At 43.0% G+C, this 26,016-nt stretch overlaps 1 protein-coding gene across 3 annotated transcripts in view; it reads left to right on the plus strand.

Moving 5' to 3' along the window:
* Positions 1-21,336, plus strand: part of Alg14 (ALG14, UDP-N-acetylglucosaminyltransferase subunit) — a 116,449-nt gene extending 95,113 nt beyond the window's left edge. For all 3 annotated transcript variants that reach the window (XM_068358913.1, XM_068358914.1, XM_068358912.1), the window contains exon 3: positions 18,650-21,336. In XM_068358913.1, coding sequence (XP_068215014.1) covers positions 18,650-19,027 — 378 coding nt within the window. In that variant the 3' untranslated portion in view covers positions 19,028-21,336. The remainder of the gene's footprint in view (positions 1-18,649) is intronic.
* The last annotated feature ends 4,680 nt before the right edge of the window (positions 21,337-26,016 follow it).

Consider the following 26,016-nt stretch of genomic DNA (forward strand, 5'->3'; position numbering starts at 1 on the left):
AAAGCCTCTCACAGAGCCTTAAAATCTTTATAGGCTTTAGTTCCTTATGCTGCTAAACCCTTGCAATCCAAAATTCTAGTCACTCTATAAGACAGCCTGGTTGAGAGACAGAAGACCGAGCAAGCTGTGTTGATCCTAATTAGTTCTTGTACAAATACTGAACAGACTTTTATTCTCTGTATTGGAGTATGATTTCAAGGAAGTTGGGACACAGCTGTTGAAACTTTTAACGAGGTATGAACAATCAACTAGTTGTTACCAGTCAGCAGGGGGAAAGCAAAGCCTATCCCCCTGGCTCTCCGACAAACCACTTTGATTTCAGCCGTAAGTGTGAACGAACATTCTCACTTCATTCTCTGACTTAACGGGCTAAAATTAAAACTTTTTTAAGGCTGAGAGGTTTGAACAATATACTGGAATGAACAAATGACAAGTTTTAAAAGTAATTTGTCTTTTTCCTAGCTATGGAAACATGAGTGGAGTTAAACCTCACACCTCAACCACCTCTCTCAGTCCTGAGCCGAAGGTCAAAAGGGAAGAGTCTTAGAGAGTATAGCGAGTGAGGTTATTCGCCCGTGCTCACCACCTGTTAATGATATAAACTGCCTTTCCAGCTCTGTTGAAGACATTCCCTATTTTAAATGACTCATTTGTATAGGTAGGAAAAATACGAATTACTTTTAATATTTTTTTATTTATGGAAACTTGGTATAGTAATGATATAGTTAATAAAAATATAGAGTTTAAGATTTTGGTACTGAAATCAAAGAATGAAGCAAGTTTTCAAGACCTAGATGAATGCTTGTGGAAGGAAGCACGGCATTTGTAATCTTGCAAATAGCGTTTTTAAATATTTAACTTAGCCGGTGAATATATAATAGCTGCTGCTCCAGCGGCTCGACAGAAAACACACACAAAAACTCGCGAGCGATCGCTATGAAGGTTGCGGGTGTGCCCACCAGCGCCAACTATCGGCCAGATACCGCATATACATGTAAACAGACCCAATTTTTTCTCTGTCGGCCTTAACGACAAGACGTATCAATACTCGCTGTACAACCTGGAGTTTTCTCAACATATTTGGTGAAGTACTTCCTTTTGGTTTGAGCTTTCGCAGTGCAGGTATTTTATCTTCAACTTAAATCTTGAACTCATTTTTGGATAGATTTAATTTTTGATGACTTTGGATTGTTTTTTTTGGACTTTCTTTGACTTTTAAATGGCCGACCCTTCTCTTAGTACGGAAGTGTGTTTTAGGCTTTTAGCAATTATCTTATCACGTTATAAATTAATTATAGATTTTCCTCTATATATTTTATATCTCAACCGCCTTTATTAGGCCTCTTCGATTAGCTTTCCATTTATAATAAACATCAAGATAAATTTTAATGATTTGTTTATATGCGACCTTTCCTGAGAGTAGGCGGTCCTAACTTGTAAACCGAAGTTAAACAACGTTGAGCCCTTTCAATCGTAAATAACTTTTACAGAGCAATTGATATAAAACTTATTAAATGAATATTTTTTAGTAGATATTTTATGAAAGATTTTCTTTGAAAAGTCTTCGTACTGTTTCAAAGATGAACTAACGTTTAGTTTATTTATGCTACGCAGTTTGCGCTCTATCGTTACGATAGAGAGAGAGAGTATCACGGTTTCACTTTGCAGAAAGAGTAAATCGATTCTGACGTTTTGTTCATTCTTCTTTCAAAGCTTTAATGTTTTAAATACTATTTTAAAGGAACTTTTTAATTGAAAAACCTTTCAGTTTTTTCCTTTGGTCAAATAACCTGTTTATTGACGAAAGGTAAGTGGGCTCTTCTCTTCGGTGCGAAATCAAGAGAGAGAGAGAGAGAGAGAGAGAGAGAGAGATAGAGACGGAGAGAGAGAGAGGAGAGAGAACGTTCCGATCTTTATTCTCGTCCCAAGCGAGTAACGTTGTTCTCGAGTCGGTCTTTTACTCTCGTCCCTAGTCTCTGTACGGGGAGAAAGGATAAAACGTTTTTAGTTTTTATTCTCGTCCCAAGGCACTGTACGGTGAGAGATTGAAAACGTAGTTTTGAATGAACTAGTGTTTAGTCTCCTTCCCAGCCACTGATCTTTTTATCTTAAAATATTTTTACTGTTTTTTTTTGCTTGTATTAATGTGCTTACATTATACGACAGATTTCGCAATTATAACCTTTTGATGAGGGTAGAATTGCGTTCTTCAGGTAGAAATCAGTTTTATTCATACCTAATGTGAATTGTTAAAAAATTCGATTTCAGTGAAATAAGTGCAAAACAGAAAATCGTAGTGATAAAGTGATAATTGCGCAAAGTGTTATCAGTGTTGCGACCGAGGGTTCGTCTGTTCGTGCCTGTCGTTCGCCTAGTCCGAGACCTCTTGCAAGCTCCCAAGCCCAGGGGAGAAGTAATGTCGTACGACTTATGGGTTCGAGAGGACTTGATCAGCGAACAGACGTTCCCTCTATGGTTTCAGGCGTGTCTCATCAACACCGCCCCTACCATAAGACGAGCGAGACGTTTTTCTCCTCGTCATCCGAAGGCTTTTCGCATAAGAAACCGTGGAACAAGGTTTCAAGGCCCTTTAAGCGAAAGTCAGTCCTTTCAGGACAGGTCCAGCGTCCTGGTTTTAACTATTAGGACAGCTCTGACCCTATGCAGTCATCAGAAGACTGCTCGCCGCATAAACAAAAGCGTAACACAGGCTCCGAGAGTCTTTTTGTAGGCAAGGTTTTGCAGTCACAGACGTTACCCTCGTCTCTTACCGCAACCATTCCCGTTGATCCTAAATGGGTTGTACGGCAAGACATGCAGAATAAGCTTGCCTCTCTTATGGAAGACTATTCTGCCGATAAGGTTCACGTTGATCCTAGCCGTTTATCTCATCAAGATCCTGGCCTTCAGCCGCCCAAACGAACCTTTGTGCGTCCTGTTGACGTTGGCGTAGCTAAGTCACGTCAGTCACGATATGTAGAGCCTCACTCGATGCGGTCACGTGTTGGCTTTCAGCCGCATTTGGACGTTAGGCCGCTTCCTAATGCTCCTGTTGACGTTCAGGACGTTCGCCAACCAGCGGAGTTGACTTGTTTTGACGCTGAGCGTCAACTACCGCAGTCTAGAGTTGTTTTGACTGCTCAGACTAGGCAGTCAAAACAGTCTCGAGTGGACGCCGAGCGTCCTCCCGCACCTGTTGTTGTTGACAGTTCACAGACTGTTAAGCAGTTACATGACGTTGCGTCCTGGTCCGCTACTAATGCACCAGTGCGTGTGGACTCTGCTTGTCAAGCATTGCCACCACGGCAGGTCTCTCCCTTGCTTGAGACTCGGCTATTGTCGGACAAGGTTCCTTCAGATGAGGAAGTTGCTGTTCCCCCTCCTACTGATATTCCCTTGAGGACTCTGTCAGACGGAGAGGAGCCTAAAGCTGCTTAGCCCTCTATGGACTTTAAATAAATCATGCTGATTTTTAAGGATCTTTGTCCAGATCTTTTTGTAACTGCTGCTCCTCGTTCGCCTAAACGTCAGAGTTTTCACTAGGCCTAGCTACTTCGAAGCCGTTGTTTTTATAAGCTAGTGCTCTCTCGCTCTTCTAAGAGAGCTTTACGTTTGCTAGGCGACTGGTTTATCACCAGGAGGAGTTTGGGGGAGACAGCCTTTGCTTTCCCTACTTTTAAGCTGGCTTATAGAGCGAGAGTCTGATATGACACGGGAGAAGTTCTCGGCTTGGGAGTTCCTGCCTCTGCCCAGATAGACTTCTCAAACCTCATAGACTCTCCCTGGCGCCTGGCCATGAGATGCTCCAAGATTTTATGGTCGACTTCAGAGCTAGACCATCTCCTGTTAGGAGTTTTTTTCGAGCGTTTGAAGTTTTGCTGTACAATTATGTCATGCATAAACAAGGCTTTCAGGGATGGCTCCAATGATCTGACAGCCACGTTCTCTGCAGGAACAAGTCCCTCAGGGATGGCTCCAATGATCTGGCAGCCATGTTCACTGCAGGAGTACGTAAGAGGCAAGTGCGCTCAATGTGTTCATTGTCAAGACAAACTTCACGATGAAGTCTACCAGGCTGTCTTGACAGCATTAATGGAAGGCGACTGGATGGTCTCTCTCGACCTTCAGGAGGCATACTTCCACATTCCTATACACCCGGATTCCCAACCGTTTCTGAGGTTTGTTTACAGGAATGTGGGGTACCAGTTTCGAGCCCTGTGCTTTGGCCTCAGTCCTGCTCCTCTCGTGTTTACGAGGCTCATGAGGAATGTGGCAAAATCCCTCCATCTATCGGGGATCCGAGCCTCCCTGTACTTGGACGACTGGCTTCTCAGAGCATCGTCCAGTCTTCGCTGTCTGCAGGATCTACATTGGACGTTGAGTCTGGCCAGGGAGTTGGGACTTTTGGTCAACCTAAAAGTCCCAACTGATCCCATCCCAGATTATTCTATATTTGGGGATGGAGATTCGCAGTCCAGTTTTTTCGGGCTTTTCCGTCTGCCACCGATTAGAACAAGCCCTGCTCGAAGTCCAACTAATGCTGAAAAGAAAACGTTTGTTCAGTCAGGAGTTGGAACAGTCTCGTAGGGACTCTCTCATCCCTGGAGCAGTTTGTCTCACTAGGGTGACTACACCTTCTGCCTCTCCGGTTCCATCTAGCCTCTCACTGGAACTAGGACAAGACGTTAGAGACGGTATCATTCCCTGTCTCCGAACCAGTAAAGGCATGCCTGAAATGGTGGGACAGCAATATCAGTCTGAGAGAGGGACTATCCCTAGCAGTCAAGAACCCAAACCACGTGTTGTTCTCAGACGCGTCGGATTTGGGTTGGGGTGCGACCCTGGACGGTCGGGAATGCACAGGTCTGTGGACCTCAAGTCAGAAGAGCATGCACATCAACGGCAAGGAGCTATTAGCAGTCCACTTGGCCTTGATGATATTCGAAAGCTTCTTTGAAACTAAGTGGTAGAGGTCAACTCAGACAACACCACAGCTTTGGCGTACATCTCCAAGCAAGGAGGCACACACTCCTTCACGCTGCTCGAGATCGCAAGGGACCTTCTCTTATGGTCAAGAAATCGAGGCATCTCCCTGTTGACGAGATTCATCCAGGGGGACTTGAACGTCTTGGCAGACTGTCTCAGTCGGAGGGGTCAGGTGATACCCACGGAATGGACCCTCCACAAGGACGTGGGCAAGAGTCTTTGGGCTACTTGGGGTCAACCCACCATAGACCTCTTTGCCTCCTCGTTGACCAAAAGGTTACCAATCTACTGTATTGCTCTCCAGTCCTAGATACAGAAGCAATCCACATAGACGCGTTTCTACTGGATTGGTCTCTTCTGGACTTATATGCATTCCCACCATTCAAGATAGTCAACAAGGTACTGCAGAAGTTCGCCTCTCACGAAGGGACAAGGTTGATGTTGGTTGCTACCCTCTGGCCCGCGAGAGAGTGGTTCACCGAGGTACTTCAATGGCTGGTAGACTTTCCAAGAAGTCTTCCTCTAAGGGTAGATCTGTTACGTCAGCCCCACGTAAAGAATGTCCATCAAAGCCTCCCCGCTCTTCGTCTGACTTCCTTCAGACTATCGAAAGACTCTCAAGAGCTCGAGGTTTTTCGAAGGAGGCAGCCAGTGCGATTGCAAGAGCTAGGAGAGCTTCTTCCCTTAGAGTATACCAGTCGAAGTGGGAAGTCTTTCGAGACTGGTGCAAGTCAGCATCTGTGTCCTCGTCCAGTACCTCTGTAGCCCAAATCGCAGATTTTCTTTTACATCTGAGAAAGGTTCGCTCCCTTTCAGCTCCCACGATTAAGGGCTACAGGAGCATGTTGGCCTCGGTCTTTCGACATAGAGGCTTAGATCTTTCCAACAATAAAGATCTCCAAGATCTCCTTAAGTCTTTCGAGACCTCTAAGGAACGTCGTTTGGCAACTCCTGGATGGAACTTAGACGTGGTCCTAAGGTTCCTCATGTCAGACAGGTTTGAGCCATTACATTCAGCCTCCCTGAAGGATCTCACCCTCAAGACACTTTTCCTAGTGTGCTTGGCTTCGGCTAAAAGGGTCAGTGAACTTCATGCCTTCAGTAAGAACATCGGCTTTTCTACAGAAAAAGCCACTTGTTCACTTCAACTTGGTTTCCTGGCCAAAAATGAACTGCCTTCTCGTCCTTGGCCTAAATCTTTTGATATTCCTTGCTTATCAGAGATCGTAGGCAACGAACTGGAAAGAGTATTATGTCCTGTTAGAGTTCTTAAGTTCTATTTAGCTCGTACTAAGTCATTACGAGGTAAATCTGAGGCATTATGGTGCTCAGTTAAGAAACCATCATTGACTATGTCATAGAATGCTTTGTCATATTTTATCAGATTTTTTAATACGAGAAGCTCATTCTCACTTGAATGAGAAAGACCGATGTTTGCTTAAGGTTAAGACGCACGAAGTTAGAGCTATAGCAACCTCCGTGGCCTTCAAGCAAAATAAATCTCTTCAAAGTATTATGGACGCGACTTTTTGGAGAAGCAAGTCAGTGTTCGCGTCATTTTACTTAAAAGATGTCCAGACTCTTTACGAGGACTGCTACACACTGGGTCCATTCGTTGCAGCGAGTGCAGTAGTGGGTGAGGGTTCTACCACTACATTACCCTAATTCCAATATCCTTTTTAATCTGTCTCTTGAAATGTTTTTTTTTAATATTGTTTTTTGGGTTGTACGGAAGGCTAAGAAGCCTTTCGCATCCTGGTTGATTTGGCGGGTGGTCAAAGTCATTTCTTGAGAGCGCCCAGATTAGGGGTTTGATGAGGTCCTGTTGTATGGGTTGCAGTCCTTAATACTTCAGCTCCTGGGAGTCTTTCAGCATCCTAAGAGGATCGCTGGGCTTCGTGAGGAAGACAGACTTATAAGGCAGAGTAATCGTCTAAGTCAACTTCCTTACCAGGTACCTTTATATATTTGGGTTTTGTTATGATATAACTGTCAAAAACTCTAAGCATATACGCTGTAAACTTAATTAACTCTGGTCTCTACCCACCACCATGGGTGTGAATCAGCTATTATATATTCACCGGCTAAGTTAAATATTTAAAAATGATATTTTAATTATAAAATAAATTTTTGAATATACTTACCCGGTGAATATATAAATTAAAGGCCCCCCCTTCCTCCCCGATAGAGACCCAGCGGGATGAGAAAAATTGAGTCTGTTTACATGTATATGCGGTATCTGGCCGATAGTTGGCGCTGGTGGGCACACCCGCAACCTTCATAGCGATCGCTCGCGAGTTTTTGTGTGTGTTTTCTGTCGAGCCGCTGGAGCAGCAGCTATTATATATTCACCGGGTAAGTATATTCAAAAATTTATTTTATAATTAAAATATCATTTTTGATAAGTCATCAAAAGAGAAAAACACAAGAATTATATCATTATGAAAAATTATAGGGAAGAAAAAATTTCACCTCATAGAAGTCAACTGAGTAAAGGTTGTTTGCTGAATTATTTAGAAAAGAAAATTCCGTGGGAATCGGTTATCTAACCCTTTTACCCCCCAGGCTATTTGGAATTTTCCATTCCTTAACCCCCAGGGGTTATTTTTTTTCAAGAACATTTTGCAGTATATTTTTTTTAGATTGCTCTAACAGCCTTAATTTTTGTCATAGAGAGGTCAGGTTGGTCTCATTCTCTTGGAAAATGCCTGAAGTTTCTCAAAAAATTATAAAGAATATGCAAAAAAAAATGTAAATAGTTTTTTGCAAGAACGTACCGGTACGTCCATGGGGGTAAAGGGATGAGTTTTGTGAAACGTACCAGTGCGTCCTTTGGGGGTAGAAGGGTTAAGGAGTGGCTGAAGTAAGGCATTTGAAAGAAATCCATATGATGCAGTAATAGCATTGCCTATGTTCATGCTCACCTTTAGCTGCCTAGAAATTCCATAGGAAATACTTCCTGCTGCATTGTTCAAGTCTAAAAATATTTATGTGCCCACATGCCGAAGATGTATGGCCATATGAGGAAATTGGTAAATAAAAATAAAAAATGAAAAAGTTGTGACAGCTGTAGCGTAAGTTGATAAATTTTTCGTCATATATAAACCGAACGAGTTTCTTTTATTCTGGATGAGTAGAAACATGAAAATAAGCATCTGTTAAATCTATTGAAAGCATCTAATCCCCTTTCCTTACTTGCCCCCAGGACTGTAGAAGGAGTTTTTATTGAAAAATTTGTGAGGAATGTAAACCTGGTAAGAATTGAGACATTTAGAACTGGCCTCCAACTCCACTGCCTTGGGTACTATGAACAACTTGTTGTGAAACCATGGGAAGGAATCTAAGACTTCTACCATTCTACCACTTTTCTATCAGTTTTACTATCTGTAATTTCAGAATCTGGAAAAGGAAGGGGTTCGTTTGACAGACTGATGGTCCAGCATTTTGACTTGGTAAACGACTTGAGTCTCAGTGATGGGCAGTGCGATAATTCATCTACCCTGGAATGTTCAACCATGTCACTAAGGTCAGATCTGAGAGACCAGACTGAGGCTGGACCCCAGCCTACTTTATTTCAGATTTTCTCTCCTTGCTTTATCGGAATTTTGTTGATGACCACTTTAAGAACATTGGTCCAGTTTTGTATATGCTTCAAATTAAGCCACCATCACCCTCTGGCAGACCCTGTTAGGTGCAGACTTAATTTGTTAAAGAGTCGGGCTCCAGTGATCTGGGTTTAATTCTTCCATATTTGCGGATAATGAGTGATGCCAGCCGTTTGAGTCATCGTTGGGAAGGGTAACTACGCCCACCTAAAGAGAGGCAGTCGCTCTCTAATAGAGGACTGATCCTCACTAAAACTTTTTCTAATGTTGAGCTACATGGAATAGAAGGACTGACAACATCTGATAAGAGGTGGATAACTCAAGTTGCTGTTTGCAAACCAATCCTTTTGATGACTGCCTGAAAAATACGAACATGAATTTTGGTATTGACAGCTAATATTGTGACATTTAAACCCTACTCACATCATGTAAAAATTGACTAATAAAGCATTAGAGAAGAAGAAAGAAAGAAGAAGACATGATGACAGAACAGAAAAATATAAAAGAGCAAAACTATTACCTGGTCACTATGAAGTAGAGAATTATGACATTTTTTTATTTTTGAATTTTAAAATGGAAGACATGAGCATGTAAATGTATTTAGAGCTAATAGGGAGTTAGTAAATATATGTGGAGGGCTACCAAAAAAAATTTCTCCCCGGTAAAATGTAAGTCTTTTGATAGAGACACTGCCACCACTACTAAGTGAAAGATTGAAAGTAGTTTTGACATTAGATGGTCATAGTGGCAAATGCTTTTCGCATCCTATTTTTTAAATATTTAACTTAGCCGGTGAATATATAGCTGCAACTCTGTTGCTCGACAGACAAACTCTACGGAAAAAACTCGCCAGCGATCGCTACACAGGTTGCGGGTGTGCCCAACAGCGCCATCTGTCGAACAGATACCCAGCTCTTATGTAAACAAAGACTCAATTTTCTCTCTGTCGAGGTGTCGACAAGACGTACTTTACTCGCTGTTGAAACCTGGAGTTTTCCCATCATATTTGGTGAAGTACTATATTCTGGTTTGAGCTTTCGCAGTGCAGGTGTTTTATCTTCATCTTAAATCTTGAACTCGATTTGGATAGATTTAATTTTGGTGACAAAGAGAGTATGGTCTTTCTTTCACTTTTAAATGGCCGACCCTTCCCTTAGACGGAAGTGTGTTTAGGTTTTTAGTAATTATCTTATCACGTTATAAATTAATTTTCCTCTTCGATTAACTTTCCATTTATAATAAACATAAAAAATAAATTTTAATGTTTTGTTTATATGCGACCTTTCCTGAGAGTAGGCGGTCCTAACTTGGAAACCGAAGTTAATCAACGTTGAGCCCTTTATATCGTAAATAGCTTTTAAAGAGCTAAGGATTTAAAACTTTTTAAATGAAATATTTTATGAAAGAATTTCTTTGAATAGTCTTCGTACCTTTTTCAAAGATGAACTAACGTTTAGTTTATTTATGCTACGCAGTTGTTGACGTTCAGGACGTTCAACATGCGCTCTATCGTTACGATAGAGAGAGAGTGTATCACGGTTTCACTTTGCAGAAAGAGTAAATCGATTCTGACGTTTTGTTCATTCTTTCTAAGCTCAAATGTTTTAAATTCTATTTTAAAGGAACTTTTTAATTGAAAAACCTTTCAGTTTTTTCCTTTGGTCAAATAACATGTTTTTTTTTTTTTTGACGAAATGTAATTGGGCTCTTCTCTTAGGTGCGAAATCAAGAGATAAAGAGAGAGAGAGTTAGAGACGGAGGGAGAGAGAGGAGAGAAAACGTTCCGTTCAAGCGGGTAACGTTGTTCTCGAGTTGCTCTCGTCCCTAGTCTCGGTACGGGGAGAAAGGATAAAACATTTTTATTCTCGTCCCCAGGCTATGTGCGGTTAGAGATTGAAAACGTAGTTTTGAAGGAACTAGTGTTTAGTCTCTTCCCCAGCCACTGAAATTTTTATCTTAAAATATGTTTTCTGTTTTTTGCTGGTATTAATGAGCTTGCATTATACGACTGATTTCGCAATTACTACCTTTTGATAAGGGTAGAATTGCGTGCTTCAGGTAGAAATCAGTAAGAGTTTCGATTTCAGTGAAATAAGTGCAAAACAGAAAATCGAGGTGATAAGTGATATTGCGCAAAGTGTTACAGTGTTGCGTCCGAGGGTTCGTCTGTTCGTGCCTGTCGTTCACCTAGTCCGGGACCTCTTGCAAGCTCCCTAGCAGGGGAGAAGTAATGTCGAACGACTTATGGGTTCGAGAGGACTTGATCAACGAACAGACGTTTCCCTCTATGGTATCGGGTGTATCTTACCAAGATCTCCCCTACCATAAGGCGAGAGAGACGTTTTTTCTCCTCGTCATCCGAAGGCTTTTCGCATAAGAAACCTGTAACAAGGTTTCGAAGCCCTTAAGCGAAAGTCAGTCCTTTCAGGACAGGTCCAGCGTCCTGGTTACAGCCATTAGGACAGCTCTGACCCTATGCAGTCATCGGAAAACTGCTCGCCGCCTAACAAAAGCGTAACACAGACTCCGAGAGTCTTTTTTGTTGGCAAAGTGTTGCGGTCACAGACGTTAACCTCGTCTCTTACCACAACCATTTCCGTTGATCCTTAATGGGTTGTACGGCAAGACATGCAGAATATGCTTGCCTCCCTTATGGAAGACTATTCTGCCGATTAGTCCGTTGAGTCTAGCCGTTTATCTTATCGATATCCTGGCTTTCAGCCAACCTAACGTTCCTTTGTGCTTCCTGTTGACGTTGGCGTAGCTAAGTCACGTCAATCAGGTTGTTTAGAACCACACTCGATGCGGTCTCGTGTGGATTTTCAGCCGCATTTGGACGTTAGGCCACTTGCTGATGCTCCTGTAGACGTTCAGGACGTTCGCTAACAATCGGAGTTGACTTGTTTTGACGCTGTGGGTCAACCTCCGCATTCTAGAGTTGTTTTGACTGCTCAGTCTAGGCAGTCAAAGCAGTCTCGAGTAGACGCTGTGCGTCCTCACGCACCTGTTGTGGTTGACAGTTCAGTTGTTGACAGTTCACAGACTGTCAAGCAGTTACATGACGTTGCGTCCTGGTCCGCTACTAATGCACCAGTGAGTGTGGACTCTGCTTGTAAAGCATTGCCACCACAGTAGGTCTCTCCCTTGCTTGAGACTCAGCTTTTATCGGACAAGGTTCCTGTAGATGAGGAAGTTGCTGTTCCCCCTCCTCTGATATTCCCTTGAGGACTCTGTCAGATGGAGAGGAGCCTAAAGCTGCTTAGCCCTCTATGGACTTTAATTAAATCATGATGATTTTTTTTTTAAGGATCTTTGTCCGGATCTTTTTGTAACTGCTGCTCCTCGTTCGCCTAAACGTCAGAGCTTATACTAGGCCTAGCTACTTCGAAGCCGTTGTTTTTAAGCTAGTGCTCTCTCGCTCTCTTAGAGAACTTTACGTTGGCTAGGCGACTGGTTTATCACCAGGAGGAGTTTGGGGGATACAGCCTTTGCTTTCCCTTATTTTAAACTGGCTTATAGAGCGATAGTCTGATATGACACGAGAGAAGTTCTCGGCTTGGGAGTTCATGCCTCTGCCCAGATAGACTTCTCAAATCTCGTAGACTCTCCCTGGCGCCTGGCCAGGAGACGCTCCAAGTTTTTTACAGGTCAACTTCACAGCTGTTTTCGAGCCTTTGAAGTTTTGCTGTACAATTATGTCATGCATAAACAAGGCTTTCAGGGATGGAAAGCGGTACCGCCTCAGTCGCTAACCCCGTCTGTTGCCGCACCTGCTCCCGTAGACCCTAAATGGGCTTTGCTGCAAGACATGCAGTCCAAGCTTGCGTCCTTGATAGAGGACTTTAATGCGGAGAAGGTTGCTGCCGAACCTTCTGGCCAACAACCTTCCAACCGGTCGGTTGTGCGTCCTGTTGACGCTGAGGTAACCTTCTCGCGTCTGCCAGTTGAGGTGGTTCCTCCACCGATGCGACCCAGTGTGGGTTGCCAGCCGCACGTTGACGTTAAGCGACGCTCGGAGTTGGTTGTTGACGTTCAGGACGTTCAACAACCAGCAGAGGTGACTTGTTTTGACGCAGTGCGTCAACCTCAGCAACCCGGTATGGTGTTGACTGCACAACCCAGACGGTCTAGACAGTCTCGGGTGGACGCTGTGCTTCCTCGCGCACCCATGGTTGTTGACAGTTCACAGACTGTGCAGCAGTTCCATGATGTTGTGTCCGGCTCCATCACGCATGCACCAGTGCGACCGGACTCAGCGAGCCAGACGTTGCCCACTCCATTGCCGTTTCCTCATCAGTTTTCGGATGAGGAACCCTCTGATGAGGACGTTGCTGAACAACAAGACGATCAGCCCCCAGAATAGATCAAGCCCTGCTATCCATCCAGAAGATGCTGAAGAAGGAACGCTGCTCAGTCAGGCTGTGGATGAGTCTGGTAGGGACGCTGTCATCCGTGGAACAATTTGTGTCACTAGGAAGACTACACCTCCGTCCTCTTCAATACCATCTAGCTTTTCACTGGAAAAAGGACAAGACGCTAGAAGCGGTCTCGATCCCGATTTCCGAAAAGATAAAGTCTTGTCTGACTTGGTGGAAGGACAATATCAACCTAAGAGAGGGTCTTCCCCTGGCTGTTCAGACTCCCAACCACGTTCTCTTCTCGGACGCTTCGGACGTGGGCTGGGGCGCAACACTAGACGGTCGGGAATGCTCAGGACTGTGGAACTCGAGTCAGAGGAGCATGCATATCAACTGCAAGGAGCTGTTGGCAGTACATCTGGCCTTGAAAAGCTTCAAGTCTCTCCTTCGAGGCAAAGTGGTGGAAGTAAACTCGGACAACACCACGGCCTTGGCGTACATCTCCAAACAAGGAGGTACCCACTCACTGACGTTGTACGAGATCGCAAGGGACCTGCTCATCTGGTCAAAAGGTCAAGACATCTCCCTAGTAACGAGGTTCATCCAGGGCGACTTGAACGTCATAGCAGATTGTCTCAGTCGGAAAGGGCTAGTAATTCCAACCGAATGGACCCTCCACAAGGATGTGTGCAAGAGACTTTGGGCCACTTGGGGTAAACCATCCATAGATCTCTTTGCAACCTCGCTGACCAAGAGGCTTCCAATCTATTGCTCTCCAGTCCTGGACCCAGCAGCAATACATATAGATGCTTTCCTCCTAGATTGGTCACATCTGGATCTCTACGCATTCCCACCGTTCAAGATTGTCAACAAGGTACTGCAGAAGTTCGCCTCTCACGAAGGGACAAGGTTGACGTTAGTTGCTTCCCTCTGGCCCGCGAGAGAATGGTTCACCGAGATACTTCGATGGTTAGTAGACGTTCCCAGAAGTCTTCCTCTAAGGGTAGACCTTCTACGTCAGCCACACGTAAAGAAGGTACTCCAAAGCCTCCACGCTCTTCGTCTGACTGCCTTCAGACTATCGAAAGACTCTCGAGAGCTAGAGGCTTTTCGAAGGAGGCAGCCAGTGCGATTGCTAGAGCAAGGAGAGCGTCTTCCATTAGAGTCTACCAATCGAAGTGGGAAGTCTTCCGAGACTGGTGCAAGTCAGTTTCTGTATCCTCGACCAGTACCTCTGTAGCTCAAATAGCTGATTTTCTCTTATACCTGAGAAAAGGACGATCCCTTTCAGCTCCCACTATCAAGGGCTACAGAAGCATGTTGGCATCGGTCTTCCGGCATAGAGGCTTAGATCTTTCCAAACATAAAGATCTGCAAGACCTCCTTAAGTCTTTTGAGACCACCAAGGAGCGTCGTTTGGCTACCCCTGGATGGAATTTAGACGTGGTACTAAGATTCCTCATGTCAGACAGGTTGGAGCCGTTACAATCAGCCTCCCTGAAAGATCTCACTCTTAAGACTCTTTTCCTGGTATGCTTAGCCTCGGCTAAAAGAGTCAGTGAGATTCATGCCTTCAGCAAGAACATCGGATTTTCGTCGGAAAAAGCCACTTGTTCGCTGCAACTTGGTTTTCTAGCCAAAAATGAGCTGCCTTCTCGGCCTTGGCCTAAATCTTTCGATATTCCCAGCTTATCGGGGATCGTAGGCAATGAACTAGAAAGAGTCTTATGCCCTGTTAGAGCTCTTAAGTTCTATTTAAAGCGTACTAAACCTTTACGAGGCCAATCTTAAGCTTTATGGTGTTCAGTTAAGAAACCATCCTTGCCTATGTCAAAGAATGCTTGGTCAGACTTTATCAGATTGTTAATACGAGAAGCTCATTCACATCTGAGTGAGGAAGACCGAACTTTGCTTAAGGTGAAGACGCACGAAGTTAGAGCTGTAACAACTTCCGTGGCCTTTAAGCAAAATATATCTCTGCAAAGTATAATGGACGCAACCTATTGGAGAAGCAAGTCAGTGTTCGCGTCATTTTACTTGAAAGATGTCCAGTCTCTTTACGAGAACTGCTACACACTGGGACCATTCGTAGCAGCGAGTGCAGTAGTGGGTGAGGGCTCAACCACTACAATTCCCTAATTCCATATCCTTTTAATCTGTCTCTTGAAATGTTGTTTTTTTATGGGTTGTCCGGAAGGCTAAGAAGCCTTTCGCATCCTGGTTGATTTGGCGGATGGTCAAAGTTATTTCTTGAGAGCGCCTAGATTAGGGGTTTGATGAGGTCCTGTTGTATGGGTTGCAACCCTTGATACTTCAGCTCCTAGGGGTCGATCAGCATCCTAAGAGGATCGCGAGGCTCCGTAAGGAAGACGTACTTAAAAGGCAGAGTAATTGTTCAAGTCGACTTCCTTACCAGGTACCTATTTATTTTGTTTTTGTTATTTTGATAACTTCTAAAATGAAATAAAAAACTCTTAGCTCATAATGAATATATAAATTAAATGACCCTCCCTTCCTCCCCAATAGAGACGCAGTGGGACGAGGAGAAAATTGAGTCTTTGTTTACATAAGAGCTGGGTATCTGTTCGACAGATGGCGCTGTTGGGCACACCCGCAACCTGTGTAGCGATCGCTGGCGAGTTTTTTCCGTAGAGTTTGTCTGTCGAGCAACAGAGTCGCAGCTATATATTCACCGGGTAAGTATATTCAAAAATTTATTTTATAATTAAAATATCATTTTAACCAGAGTAGAGGTGTGATATATGCTCCAGAATTGCTAGACACGGATGAAAGAGAAATTGAAGATAATCTGAAAATTCAAGGAGTAGTAAAAGTATTTAGAATGAGAATGAGAGAATATTTGTTTTATCGTAAGTCCCAAAAAAGGAAGGTAGACATGGTGGGGGTGTATTACTGCTGCGACGAGATATCATCCATAGCAATGTTGGTTTACAAACAAATCTTCAAGCAGTAGAAGTACAAATGCTTTTAAAACAAGCATACACCATCTATTCCAATATATCTATCCCCCAATCGAGTTGATCAAAACCTGAAGCAAGTACCAGAAAATTTGGTAGAACAGTTTCCTAAGCCCTTTTTACTCTTGGGATATTTTAACAGGAGACATCCTGTATTGGAGGTTATTGTTTCTAACTTCCAAGGCAATCTTATTTTTTCTTTTATTAAAGAGAAGGAGCTTTCTGTTTTGAATGCTGGACCACCAACACATTTTCAAGTATAGAATGGAACCCTTACCTCTGTAGATGCCGTATTATGCAGTCTCGAGTGCTTATTAGATTTTTCATGAAAAGTAATGGACGAAGGTATCAGATGTGACCATTTTCTAATCCTAATTAATTTAGTTGATAAAATAGCTCACCTGATGTAGCCACCCTTGAGGTTCTGATGTCTGGTTTGGAAATATCACATTTTATCAAGACCATGAGCCTAATCCATCGCTTGAGTGGCCTAGATGAGCCTTCTCATTTCATATCACTAATAGGCTGTGCATTATAGACACATTATTTGCTCAATCTCAAAGCCTTATGCATAGGTTTGCCGGGGCACTCTCTAATCAGACTTGAGACACGCTAGACTTATTTAACACTTGAGTCTCAGCCTCGGAGAACTCGCTTAAACAAGTAGATCTTTTAAGTTACCTCCTTGGCACTTTCACACCAGAAGAGAATTTATGCCCACTCTGGCATTCATCCGAGACGTTGCTAATTTGGTATCCAGTGTACCTATGGACAAATTACCTAATCACCTGTCCATTTTTTTGGATCCTGAAACGCGTAATATAGAGGTAACAGCTATGTCTGCCATTCAGGCTTGTTCCTGACAGAACCACTTGTCGGGGCAGTATCACACTTCTTGACAGAAAATTCACATGCTGAGAGTGCTCTGAAACAATGGAAGACTGCTGAAGGGTAGGAGCCAAGACTCAAGAATTCTTACTTCATCAGACATTTAACTGTTGGGGAAACTGCATCCTAAAAAGACGCGATGCTGTCTTAGCTAGATGCACTAAACAGTTGTCTTCTATGGACACTGTTTGAGGAACTACAACCAAGTGGACTCACCCTCTCTTTTTCTTCCATCAAATGTGGACACTGCTTTAGAAATCAGAGAAAGTCGGTCAGGCTTCTCTTATGAGGGGAGCCACGTCACTGAGTACTCCCACCCCTCAACTACCCAAAGGAACTCACTATTTTAAGCAGGTCAAACAGCAAAGACGACTTCTTCCTCTTATAGACTTTCAACAGTCTTGGAGGTAAGACCTTCAATCCACCTTTCGCCATAGAGGACACTCTTCCAACTATAAAGGTTGCGGCTGCAGAGAATCCTCTAGGGAGGGCTTATCCCCAAACTTATCACCTGTAGGGACATGCTTACAAAGCCATGGTCTCAGGGGGCAGCTTTTCGCAACCAATTCCTGGACCATGAAAACACTGCTTTTAGGACATCAAGTCCCATTCATAGCCTTTCTGACCCCTCTAACTCGGACCCCGACAGTCCGATCATTGAAGGCTCTGTAAAAGACTTCCTTTTACTAGAGAAGGTATCAAAGGCGGCCAAATGAACCGTAAAGGAAATCTTAGATGACTTTCTGGGCTTACTCAGCCATCTATTCTTAATAGAAAAGCTGGAGAGAGGAGTAAAGCATTTAAATGACTTAGGCTTGTATAGCTTGGAAAAATACAAATTGTTTTTAGAATTTGTAATGTTGAAGATGGCAGGTACATCCACACCAAGATTCTTGGAGGAAAGTTGTGTATAAAGCCAGGGGCATTTTTAAGTTTATATTGGAAACTGGCCTTCTTTCCTATTTTTAAAGTTCTATACAGTCGTAAATGTTTTATAATTATTCCCATTTTATTTGTTTCTTCTCAAGTTACCAACTCTCAATTAATCATATTCCAACTGGCATCAATGACCATTGTTGTTATGATGCCAGATGATTATCAATTATTGATTCATTTCAAATTTCACAAACAAATCAAGTTTAGTAAAAGGAGCTCATTATCTACAACTCTTGATTGTTCGGTAATAGCGTGAGAGGTTTTATTATCATCATCCTCACTGTACAGTATTCTCTGGCTTTTACCCTGAACTAAAAGAAGCTTATCTTTTACATTTGTAGTCTTTCACTTGAAAATTTACAGCAACAAGCTGACCATAAAGGAAACAGGCAAGCTTTCACTCTCGGCACACTAAACCTTCAAATCACAATGCTGTCCTCAACATTAGGTGAATGTTAATCCACATTGCCCAGCAATGACTCCCTTGAACAATTAGTATAAGAATGCTTAGCAAAGCTAGGGGGAAGACTTTCCAGTATTAACTTTGGGACTGTAAGGTACTTGGCTACTCAAGGCATTCATAAACTTTGCGGTTTCCCTACGCCACAGTGTAATCCCAGTACTTCAGTGGAGGGGTAAGGCATTCAGTTAAAGAAAATGGCAAATTTCATCAATAAAATATTTATTTCATGAACGGTGGTATATATGTATGCATATCAAGTTTCAAATGTGTCGGTATTCATGTATGCCTTTTATCCATTTTGAATGTTACTAAATCATCTATTTTCTTTGAATAAGACAAAAATTTAAAAAGTACTGCAAAATAGTTCATAATTTAGTTTACTATGTATTTTGCAAAACCACACAACACTGATAAGTCCTTTATATTTCATTTAAGGAGGAAAAGGAGAGTGAGAAGTCCTACTGCATAGAGACTATACCAAGGACACGTGAAGTTGGCCAGTCTTGGTTATCAACTATTGTCACGACACTCTGGGCGTCAATCTTCTGTTTGAGCGTGATAGCTCGTCATCGGCCATCTTTAATTCTCACAAATGGTCCCGGCACGTGTGTGCCCTTATGCCTCTCTGCTTTATTGTTTAGGATTTTTGGGATCTCTCATTGTCGTATTGTTTTCATTGAAAGTTTGTGTAGAGTTCAATCCCTTTCATTAACTGGGTTAATCTTATATAGGCTAGTTGATGATTTCTTTGTTCAGTGGGATAAACTAAAAGAAAAGTACCCTCGAGCAATTTTTCTGGGTCGTTTAGTCTAACTTACTTTTGGTAGAATACAGCATTATAATTTTGTTTTTGATTTTAACCCTTTTACCCCCAGGCTATTTGGAACTTTCCAACCCTTAACCCCCAGGCCTTTTTTTTTTTTTCAAGCACATTTTGCAATATATATCTTTTAGATTGCTCTAACAGCCTTAATTTTCATCATAGAGAGGTCAGGATGGTCTCATTCTTTTGGAAAATGCCTGAAGTTTCACAAAAGGTTATCAAAAATATGCAAAAAAAATATAAATAGCAGTTTTTTGCAAGAACGTACCAGTACGTCCATGGGGGTAAAGGGATGAGTTTTGTGAAACGTACCAGTACGTCCATTGGGGGTAAAAGGGTTAAGATGAACATTGTCCAATATATAATAAGTACTGTGTTTACAGGACTTATTATTGATGAGCTTCTTGTCTTATTAAAGGCATGATTAATAGCGTATGAAATTGATTTCTTTGAAAACTACTCCATAAGGTAATATTTTTTTTATACAAGCTCATCACTCATGTCCATATTTGTGGTCTTTAAGTTCCCTAAGATACTGCAGTTTTGTCTCAACCATACAGAATAACATTAGTAGTAGCATGGCATATGCACCACCTGGAGTCAAGGTGTTAGGCTTGGGGCCGGAAGGGTCATTATGTGGGATCATAAACAGGTTGGGGGGTCGCTGATGTACCTCCGGTACATGTTAAATGCATTGCTTTATATAGTAACAGTTGCTATTACTGTACAGTACTCTAATCAAGGGAAAAAAATAATGATTGTTTTAAATCATAATTAAAATGATTACCATATGATTACAGGTACCGTATTATTGGTAAGGTAGGCCTATTTATTTAGCATTACCATCAGTTATCTTTAGATTTTGTGCAATTTCCATTTAAGACCAATGGAAAACATTATGGTTCTATTACACTTGAAATGGCTGAATTAGAATCGGACAACAAAGCAAGAACGGAATTTGATGTGTATAAGGATATAATAGGATAATAGGAAAGTTCGGAATTAAGTTAGAAAATTTGCATTTTGCTGTAAGAAATCAAGCATTTCAAGTTCCTGTATGTTTTAGAACCACTTGTGTTTTGAGACAACATTTTCATCACTGATAATCATTAAAATTAATTATTTTAGCCATGTGACAAACACCCCCAGATTAAGAAAATGTATCAAATAGTTACCAGTCCTAAAAGTAGGCTACTCATAATATCAATATGATACTTGCATTATAGCAATTATAATTGAGCAGCATGTTATGCAGTGTTCAAAAGATATCACTATACTGTATTCTAATTACAAAATTGGATAGTTTCATTTGTGATTCAATTCTATTTTGTTCTTTCTTTCTCATTAGATGCCAGGTAAGCTTTTCAAGCCTGTCAGTCGCCCTGCTTCAGAAACTGTTTCCGCTGTTGACGATCATATAGCTTCTCTTCTTCAGTCTTGTAAATTCACACCTCTCTTTCTCACTCTTCTTTCAATATTTTCCAGTCACCTCATCTTCGGCCTACCAACTGGTCTTCTGCCTTCGGGTCTCTATCCCAAGAACAACCTTGGATATCGTTCTTTCATTCTTTTGACATTTCCAAACCAATAAAGTTGTCCTCTTTCAATCAAGTCCAAAATCCCTTCCACTCTTAGTTCTCTCCTAATGTCTTCACCTCAAAGTTTATCCAGTCTTGTGACACCTTTTATCAATCTCAGTACCTTCATTTCTGCTGCCTTGAGCTGGCTTTTAGTCTTATGTTAATGTCCAAGACTCATGTCTGTAGGTTAGCATTGGCTTCAGTATGGAGATGAATATAAGAGTTTTTACTTTACGTGGTATGTTCCTGACTTTTAACATCGGATAAAGTAGTTATAAGTTATTATCGAATATATTTATTCTATTTGTTATTTCTAGCTTCAAGTCATTTTGATCATTGAATGCAGCACTCAAATGTTCAAAGTTTATGCACTGTTTTAATGCTTGCCCTTCTGATGAAATGTTCATATCTGCCAATGTTCAAGATGGGAGCATAATCTTGATTTTCTTCTGACTAATCTTTATGCCATTTGATGTTGAGATTTTATTCCAATCTGTCTTTCTCTGTTGAAGGTCCTCTATAGTTTCTGCTACAACTACATGGTCATCAGCATATATTAGATCAGTGGGTATATTCTTATCAGGATTTTGCTGTTTCATGAACAATATGAAAAGTAGAGGGGGAAGAACACTACCTTGTCTTATCCCTGATTGAATTTCAAACCAGTCCTCATTTTCAGTGTTTGTTTTTACTCTGGATTTGATTTTTGCATAAGGGGTTATAAAACGGATTTTGAGCGAAGCGAAAAATCTATTTTTGGGTAAGATGGCCATGTCGTCCTGATGGAAGTTCCTTAAGAGCAGCTTCCTAGGGTATATTACAACTACGGCGATATTCCCAGAGAATTTACCTTAAGGTACCCAGAATTCTAACTCCTGGAGCGAGTATCCCTAAAAAAGACCTTAGGGATATCGTAAATATCAGTGGACGTATTCTTGACACGCCTCATAGCAATCTATACCCCGAATAGAGTTAACACTTCGTAGGGGTCAAATGGCAAGAAAACGAAAAGGGGAGAGCCGTTCGTAAGGCCCTCTCTTCTCCCGTTTTGTAAGCGTGCCCTGCGCCGATTCTGGCGCCATCTGCATTCCTTGTAGCGAAACACGAGGTGCTACAGATACTGTATGTAGGGAGGGATCCTACGGCCCTTTCATTGAAAGGGAAGGGCGGGTCCATCAGGACGACATGGCCATCTTACCCAAAAATAGATTTTTCGCTTCGCTCAAAATCCGTTTTTTGGGCTCAAGCCATGTCGTCCTGATGGAAGTATACCAGAGCATTACTGTATCTGTGGATTCTCAAAATGTGCCGTACTCCTCGGAAATATTTCCCCCAGTCGACGCGACCTAGAGACCTAAGATGTTACCGTCATACATCTTTTCAACTAATCATAAACCATGATAGAGCTTCCTGCCCCCAACAGGGAAGAGTCTTACTAGACTCTGGGAAAGTCTCGAAGAGTACATATATCTAAGTATGAACCCCAGGCAAGCGAGTATAGTGGTCTCACCCCATACTGGGTAAAGCGAAGTTCGAAAAGAATCACTGTGTCAATATGAAATATCGACCAGTCCTCCGCTCAAAACACGTATTGGACAAAGGTTCATATCCGCTTAGGAGGAAACTCGTAAATCCGCCACCATCCCTTTATGGGATGGAGTCCTCCAGCTAAGGGGAAGCATAAACCAATGCAATATTAGCTTGCATAAGGGAACATTCTATTAGAATTATCCCCGGGTAAATATACATAGAATGAATGCTCACAGGTGAAGGAGACGCAAGGTTCTCAAGAACCAGTTTATTGACAGACAATAAACAAACAGGTTAACCACACTCATATATATATATATATATATCTATATATAAGAGGAGGATAACTAAAACTTTAAGCATAAGTATGATAGTAAACAGCAACTTGTTTGTCTGAAAGAAAAAACATTGGAGCCACTTTTAAGATACCAAAGTATCAAAGTCAAAAGTCCGTTTTACTAATCAGTCACATTAGCGTTAGAAACGCTCGGCACGCATGTTTGCACTTATGCTGGGTTCACCTTTGAAAGTGGAACAGTCAATGTGGGTCACCCAGTACCCTCACATAGTATGTAGTACAACATGTGACTACATACTCACCCTGGAATTAATTGTCCCAATTAAGTTACTGTTCCTCGCAGAGTTAAACAGCAGGGTTAACGACGCAACCCACTGCCACCACAGAACCTCTTAGTTGCTGCACTTGCTTCGCATAGTGACGAAAGAACACTCTGGAAGACTTCCAGCCAGTGTACGAACGAAGATGTCCAAAATCCCTACAACTAAAGAAGTTTAAGGATGAAGCAACTTTCCTCGGATCGTGACCTGTGGGTGAACAGTCAGGATCCGCTCTGCGAATAAGATATGTGATTTTCGCCCTGAGTTATTTCAGTAATAAATTTTGAGCCTGACGTTTCTCCCCTGGCCAGATGGCCATCCTTGAAGTCTGAAGTTCTACGAAGATAGACCTTTAGGCATTCTACTGGACATAGAGATGCATCTTCTTTCAGAGGGCAGATTCTTCAGGGACCCCACCTGATGGTGGGTAACTCGTTCTTGGTGAGAAACGTAGGATCCGGAAATAGGTTCAGTTCACCCATCCAGGGACTGAACACGACCTTCCTCTCTCGAGAGGGGTATGATCTCACTAACCCTGGCCCCGGACGCGAGTGCAAAAAGGAGGATAACTTATGGGTCAAATCCTTTAACGCACACTCCTTATTGTTCAACAGTGAAGCAACATGAAGAACTTTTCTAAAGACCATGAATTGGGCTTTGGAGGTGCTAAAGGTCTGAGCCTAGCGCAGGCTTTCGGAACTTTTATAAGAGATCTCGTTAGCGAGGTCGACCTGGAAGGCATATAGAATGGATCTTGTCAAAGCAGGCCTACATGATAAAATCGTGTTAGTTACCGATCCATAACCATGGAGATGGATGAAGAAAGACAAGCAGAAGTCCGTCGTGATCTCCTGCGGAATCTTCGTCTGACAAGGGCTACCCATTCTCTCCAAGATGACTCATATTGCCTTATAAAAGGTTTGCACTTATAATCCTTTAGGAAGTCCGTGCTGGCTTTCGACATCCCGAAACACTTTCTCACCTGATTAAGGAAAGAAATCATGAGCTGCTGGGTCCGGGTTTTCTGTGATGAAGCGCAGACAATTGACTTCTGGACTCACTGGGTCAGAACTGGATCTGGTAGCGGACGAAACTCCAATCGTAGTTCCAATGCCAGAGGGAACCCCACACTGTTCGGTCATTTGTGGGCCACTACTGCCGCTACTCCCTTAAATGATCTCAGTTTGTTGAGGACCCTCAACAGAAGGTTGTAAGGAGGGAACAGATAAATCCTGAACCATCTGTTCCAGTCGAGGGACATCGCGTCCACTGCTTCCGCCAAGGGGTCCTCGTACGGGGACACATACAGGGGCAACTTCTTGTTGTCTTTCGTCGCAAAGAGGTCTAGCCGCAGTTCTGGGACTTGACTCAGAATGAAGGAGAATGGTCCTGCGTCTAGGGACCATTCCGACTCTATCGGTGTGAACCTGGATAGAGCGTCCGCTGTCACATTGCGGACTCCTTAAAGGTGAACTACTGACAGGTACCATTTCTTCTTCCCCCAAATCGGAAGATGGCCAACATCACCTGGTTGAGAGGTGGCGACCTTGATCCTTATCGATTCAAGTATCTCACAACTCCCCCGCTGTCCAGCACCAACCTAATGTGGATCGAGCGATGCGGGAAGACTTTCTTGAAGGAAAGAAGGACTGTCATAGTCTCTCGAAAATGACTGTGAGAGGTCTTGAATAGACTGGACCAAGACCCTTGGGCCTTTTTCTGATAAGAGTGAACTCCCCATCCCTCCTTCGAGGCGTCTGGGTGACTCGTCACCGACGGGGGAGGTGGATGAAGAAGAACCGACTTCCTAAGGAGTCTGGCTTGGGACCAAGGCCTGAGAAGAGTATTTCGACGAAGCGGAACTGGTCTTCTCAGATCTCTTCGCGCATCTGATGCATAACTACTCCAATCTCCGGTTGCATCCTTTAGCTGTGCTCTTAGCACCGGGTCTGTCACCGAAGTAAACTGGAGAGACCCCAGTACACTCTCCAGTTCGCATCTGATATCCATACGGAATCTAGAAGTCCCTTGACAGAACCAGCTATCTCCTTTCTTTTCTCCGCCATGACGGAGAAAACGGTGTGACATTAGGTCCCAGTGGATTCACACCCACCGGAACTTAGAGATGGAGGAAGTTGAGACTTTTCCTGTTGATCTTGAAGCCTAGATAATCTAGGAAATGGATCACATACAGGGAAGCTTGCAAGCATTCTGTCCTGGGTGCTGCCCACCCCAGCCAAAAATCCAGGTAGGCTACTACCTGAATTCCCTTTAGGCGTAATTGACTGAGAACTACGTTCGCAAGCATCGTGAAAATCCTTGGGGCTATTTTAAGCCCGAGAGGCATGGCTTTGAAGACGTATAGTCTTCGTTGTAGCCTTAACCTTAGGTAGGAGGGGAATCGACAATAGATTGGAACGTGCCGATAGGCGTCTGACAAAACTATGGAGGCGGTAATTGCCCTCTTGGGCAGTAAGGTCCTTATGTGTTGTATTGTTAGCATCTTGAACCTGTAGTTCGCTATGAACCTGTTAAGTGGCGACAAGTCCAGAATGACTCCGAGATTTTCGAGTCTTTCTTGGGAACACAAAACAGCCTCCCTTGGAATTAGATGGACTTTACCCTTCGGATCACTTTTCCTCTAACAGTTCATGAATGAACTCCTCCAGAACGGGGGTGGAGTATCGGAAAAACGCCGAGGGTATGGGGATGGAGTGCTGTACCAGCTCCAGCCCAGTCCCTTCTTGAGTAGGCTGTGGACCCAGGGATCGAAGGTCCACCGATCCCAAAAGCGTTGGAGACTCCCTTCTACCAATATCATCTCGCTCGGACTGTTGTCCTGAGGTCTTGCCTCTCTGACCTCGACCACCCATGAAACCCCTTCTCCTTGAGGGGCGCCTAGACGAAATTCTGGCTGCTCCTCTAGGCTTGTTCGACAGGCAGTTGACTGACCTTCGAACGATGGGTTGAATGCCGGAGACTGTGTCGACACGAATTGGGGAACCCACTGAAGTGTGGTCGGGGTTTTTGCCACCATCTGGGGCACTGAGGGCATCAGCAAATGCCGTTGCTGCTGATGTCTACTTTGACTTAGCTGGCCGAGAAAGTATCCTAATCCTTTTAGTCTTCCTCCAAGGTTGGGGACCCCATCCGGGGAAGAATTTCTCTTGGTAGACAGGCCCCACTCCCGGAGAAGATTTCTATCGTCCGTGGCGGCCCTATCAACCTTTTTGACCGACTCACTAGGGAAA

This window comes from Palaemon carinicauda, chromosome 35, assembly GCF_036898095.1.
Source record: "Palaemon carinicauda isolate YSFRI2023 chromosome 35, ASM3689809v2, whole genome shotgun sequence".
In the NCBI taxonomy this organism is placed as follows: Eukaryota; Metazoa; Arthropoda; class Malacostraca; order Decapoda; family Palaemonidae; genus Palaemon; species Palaemon carinicauda.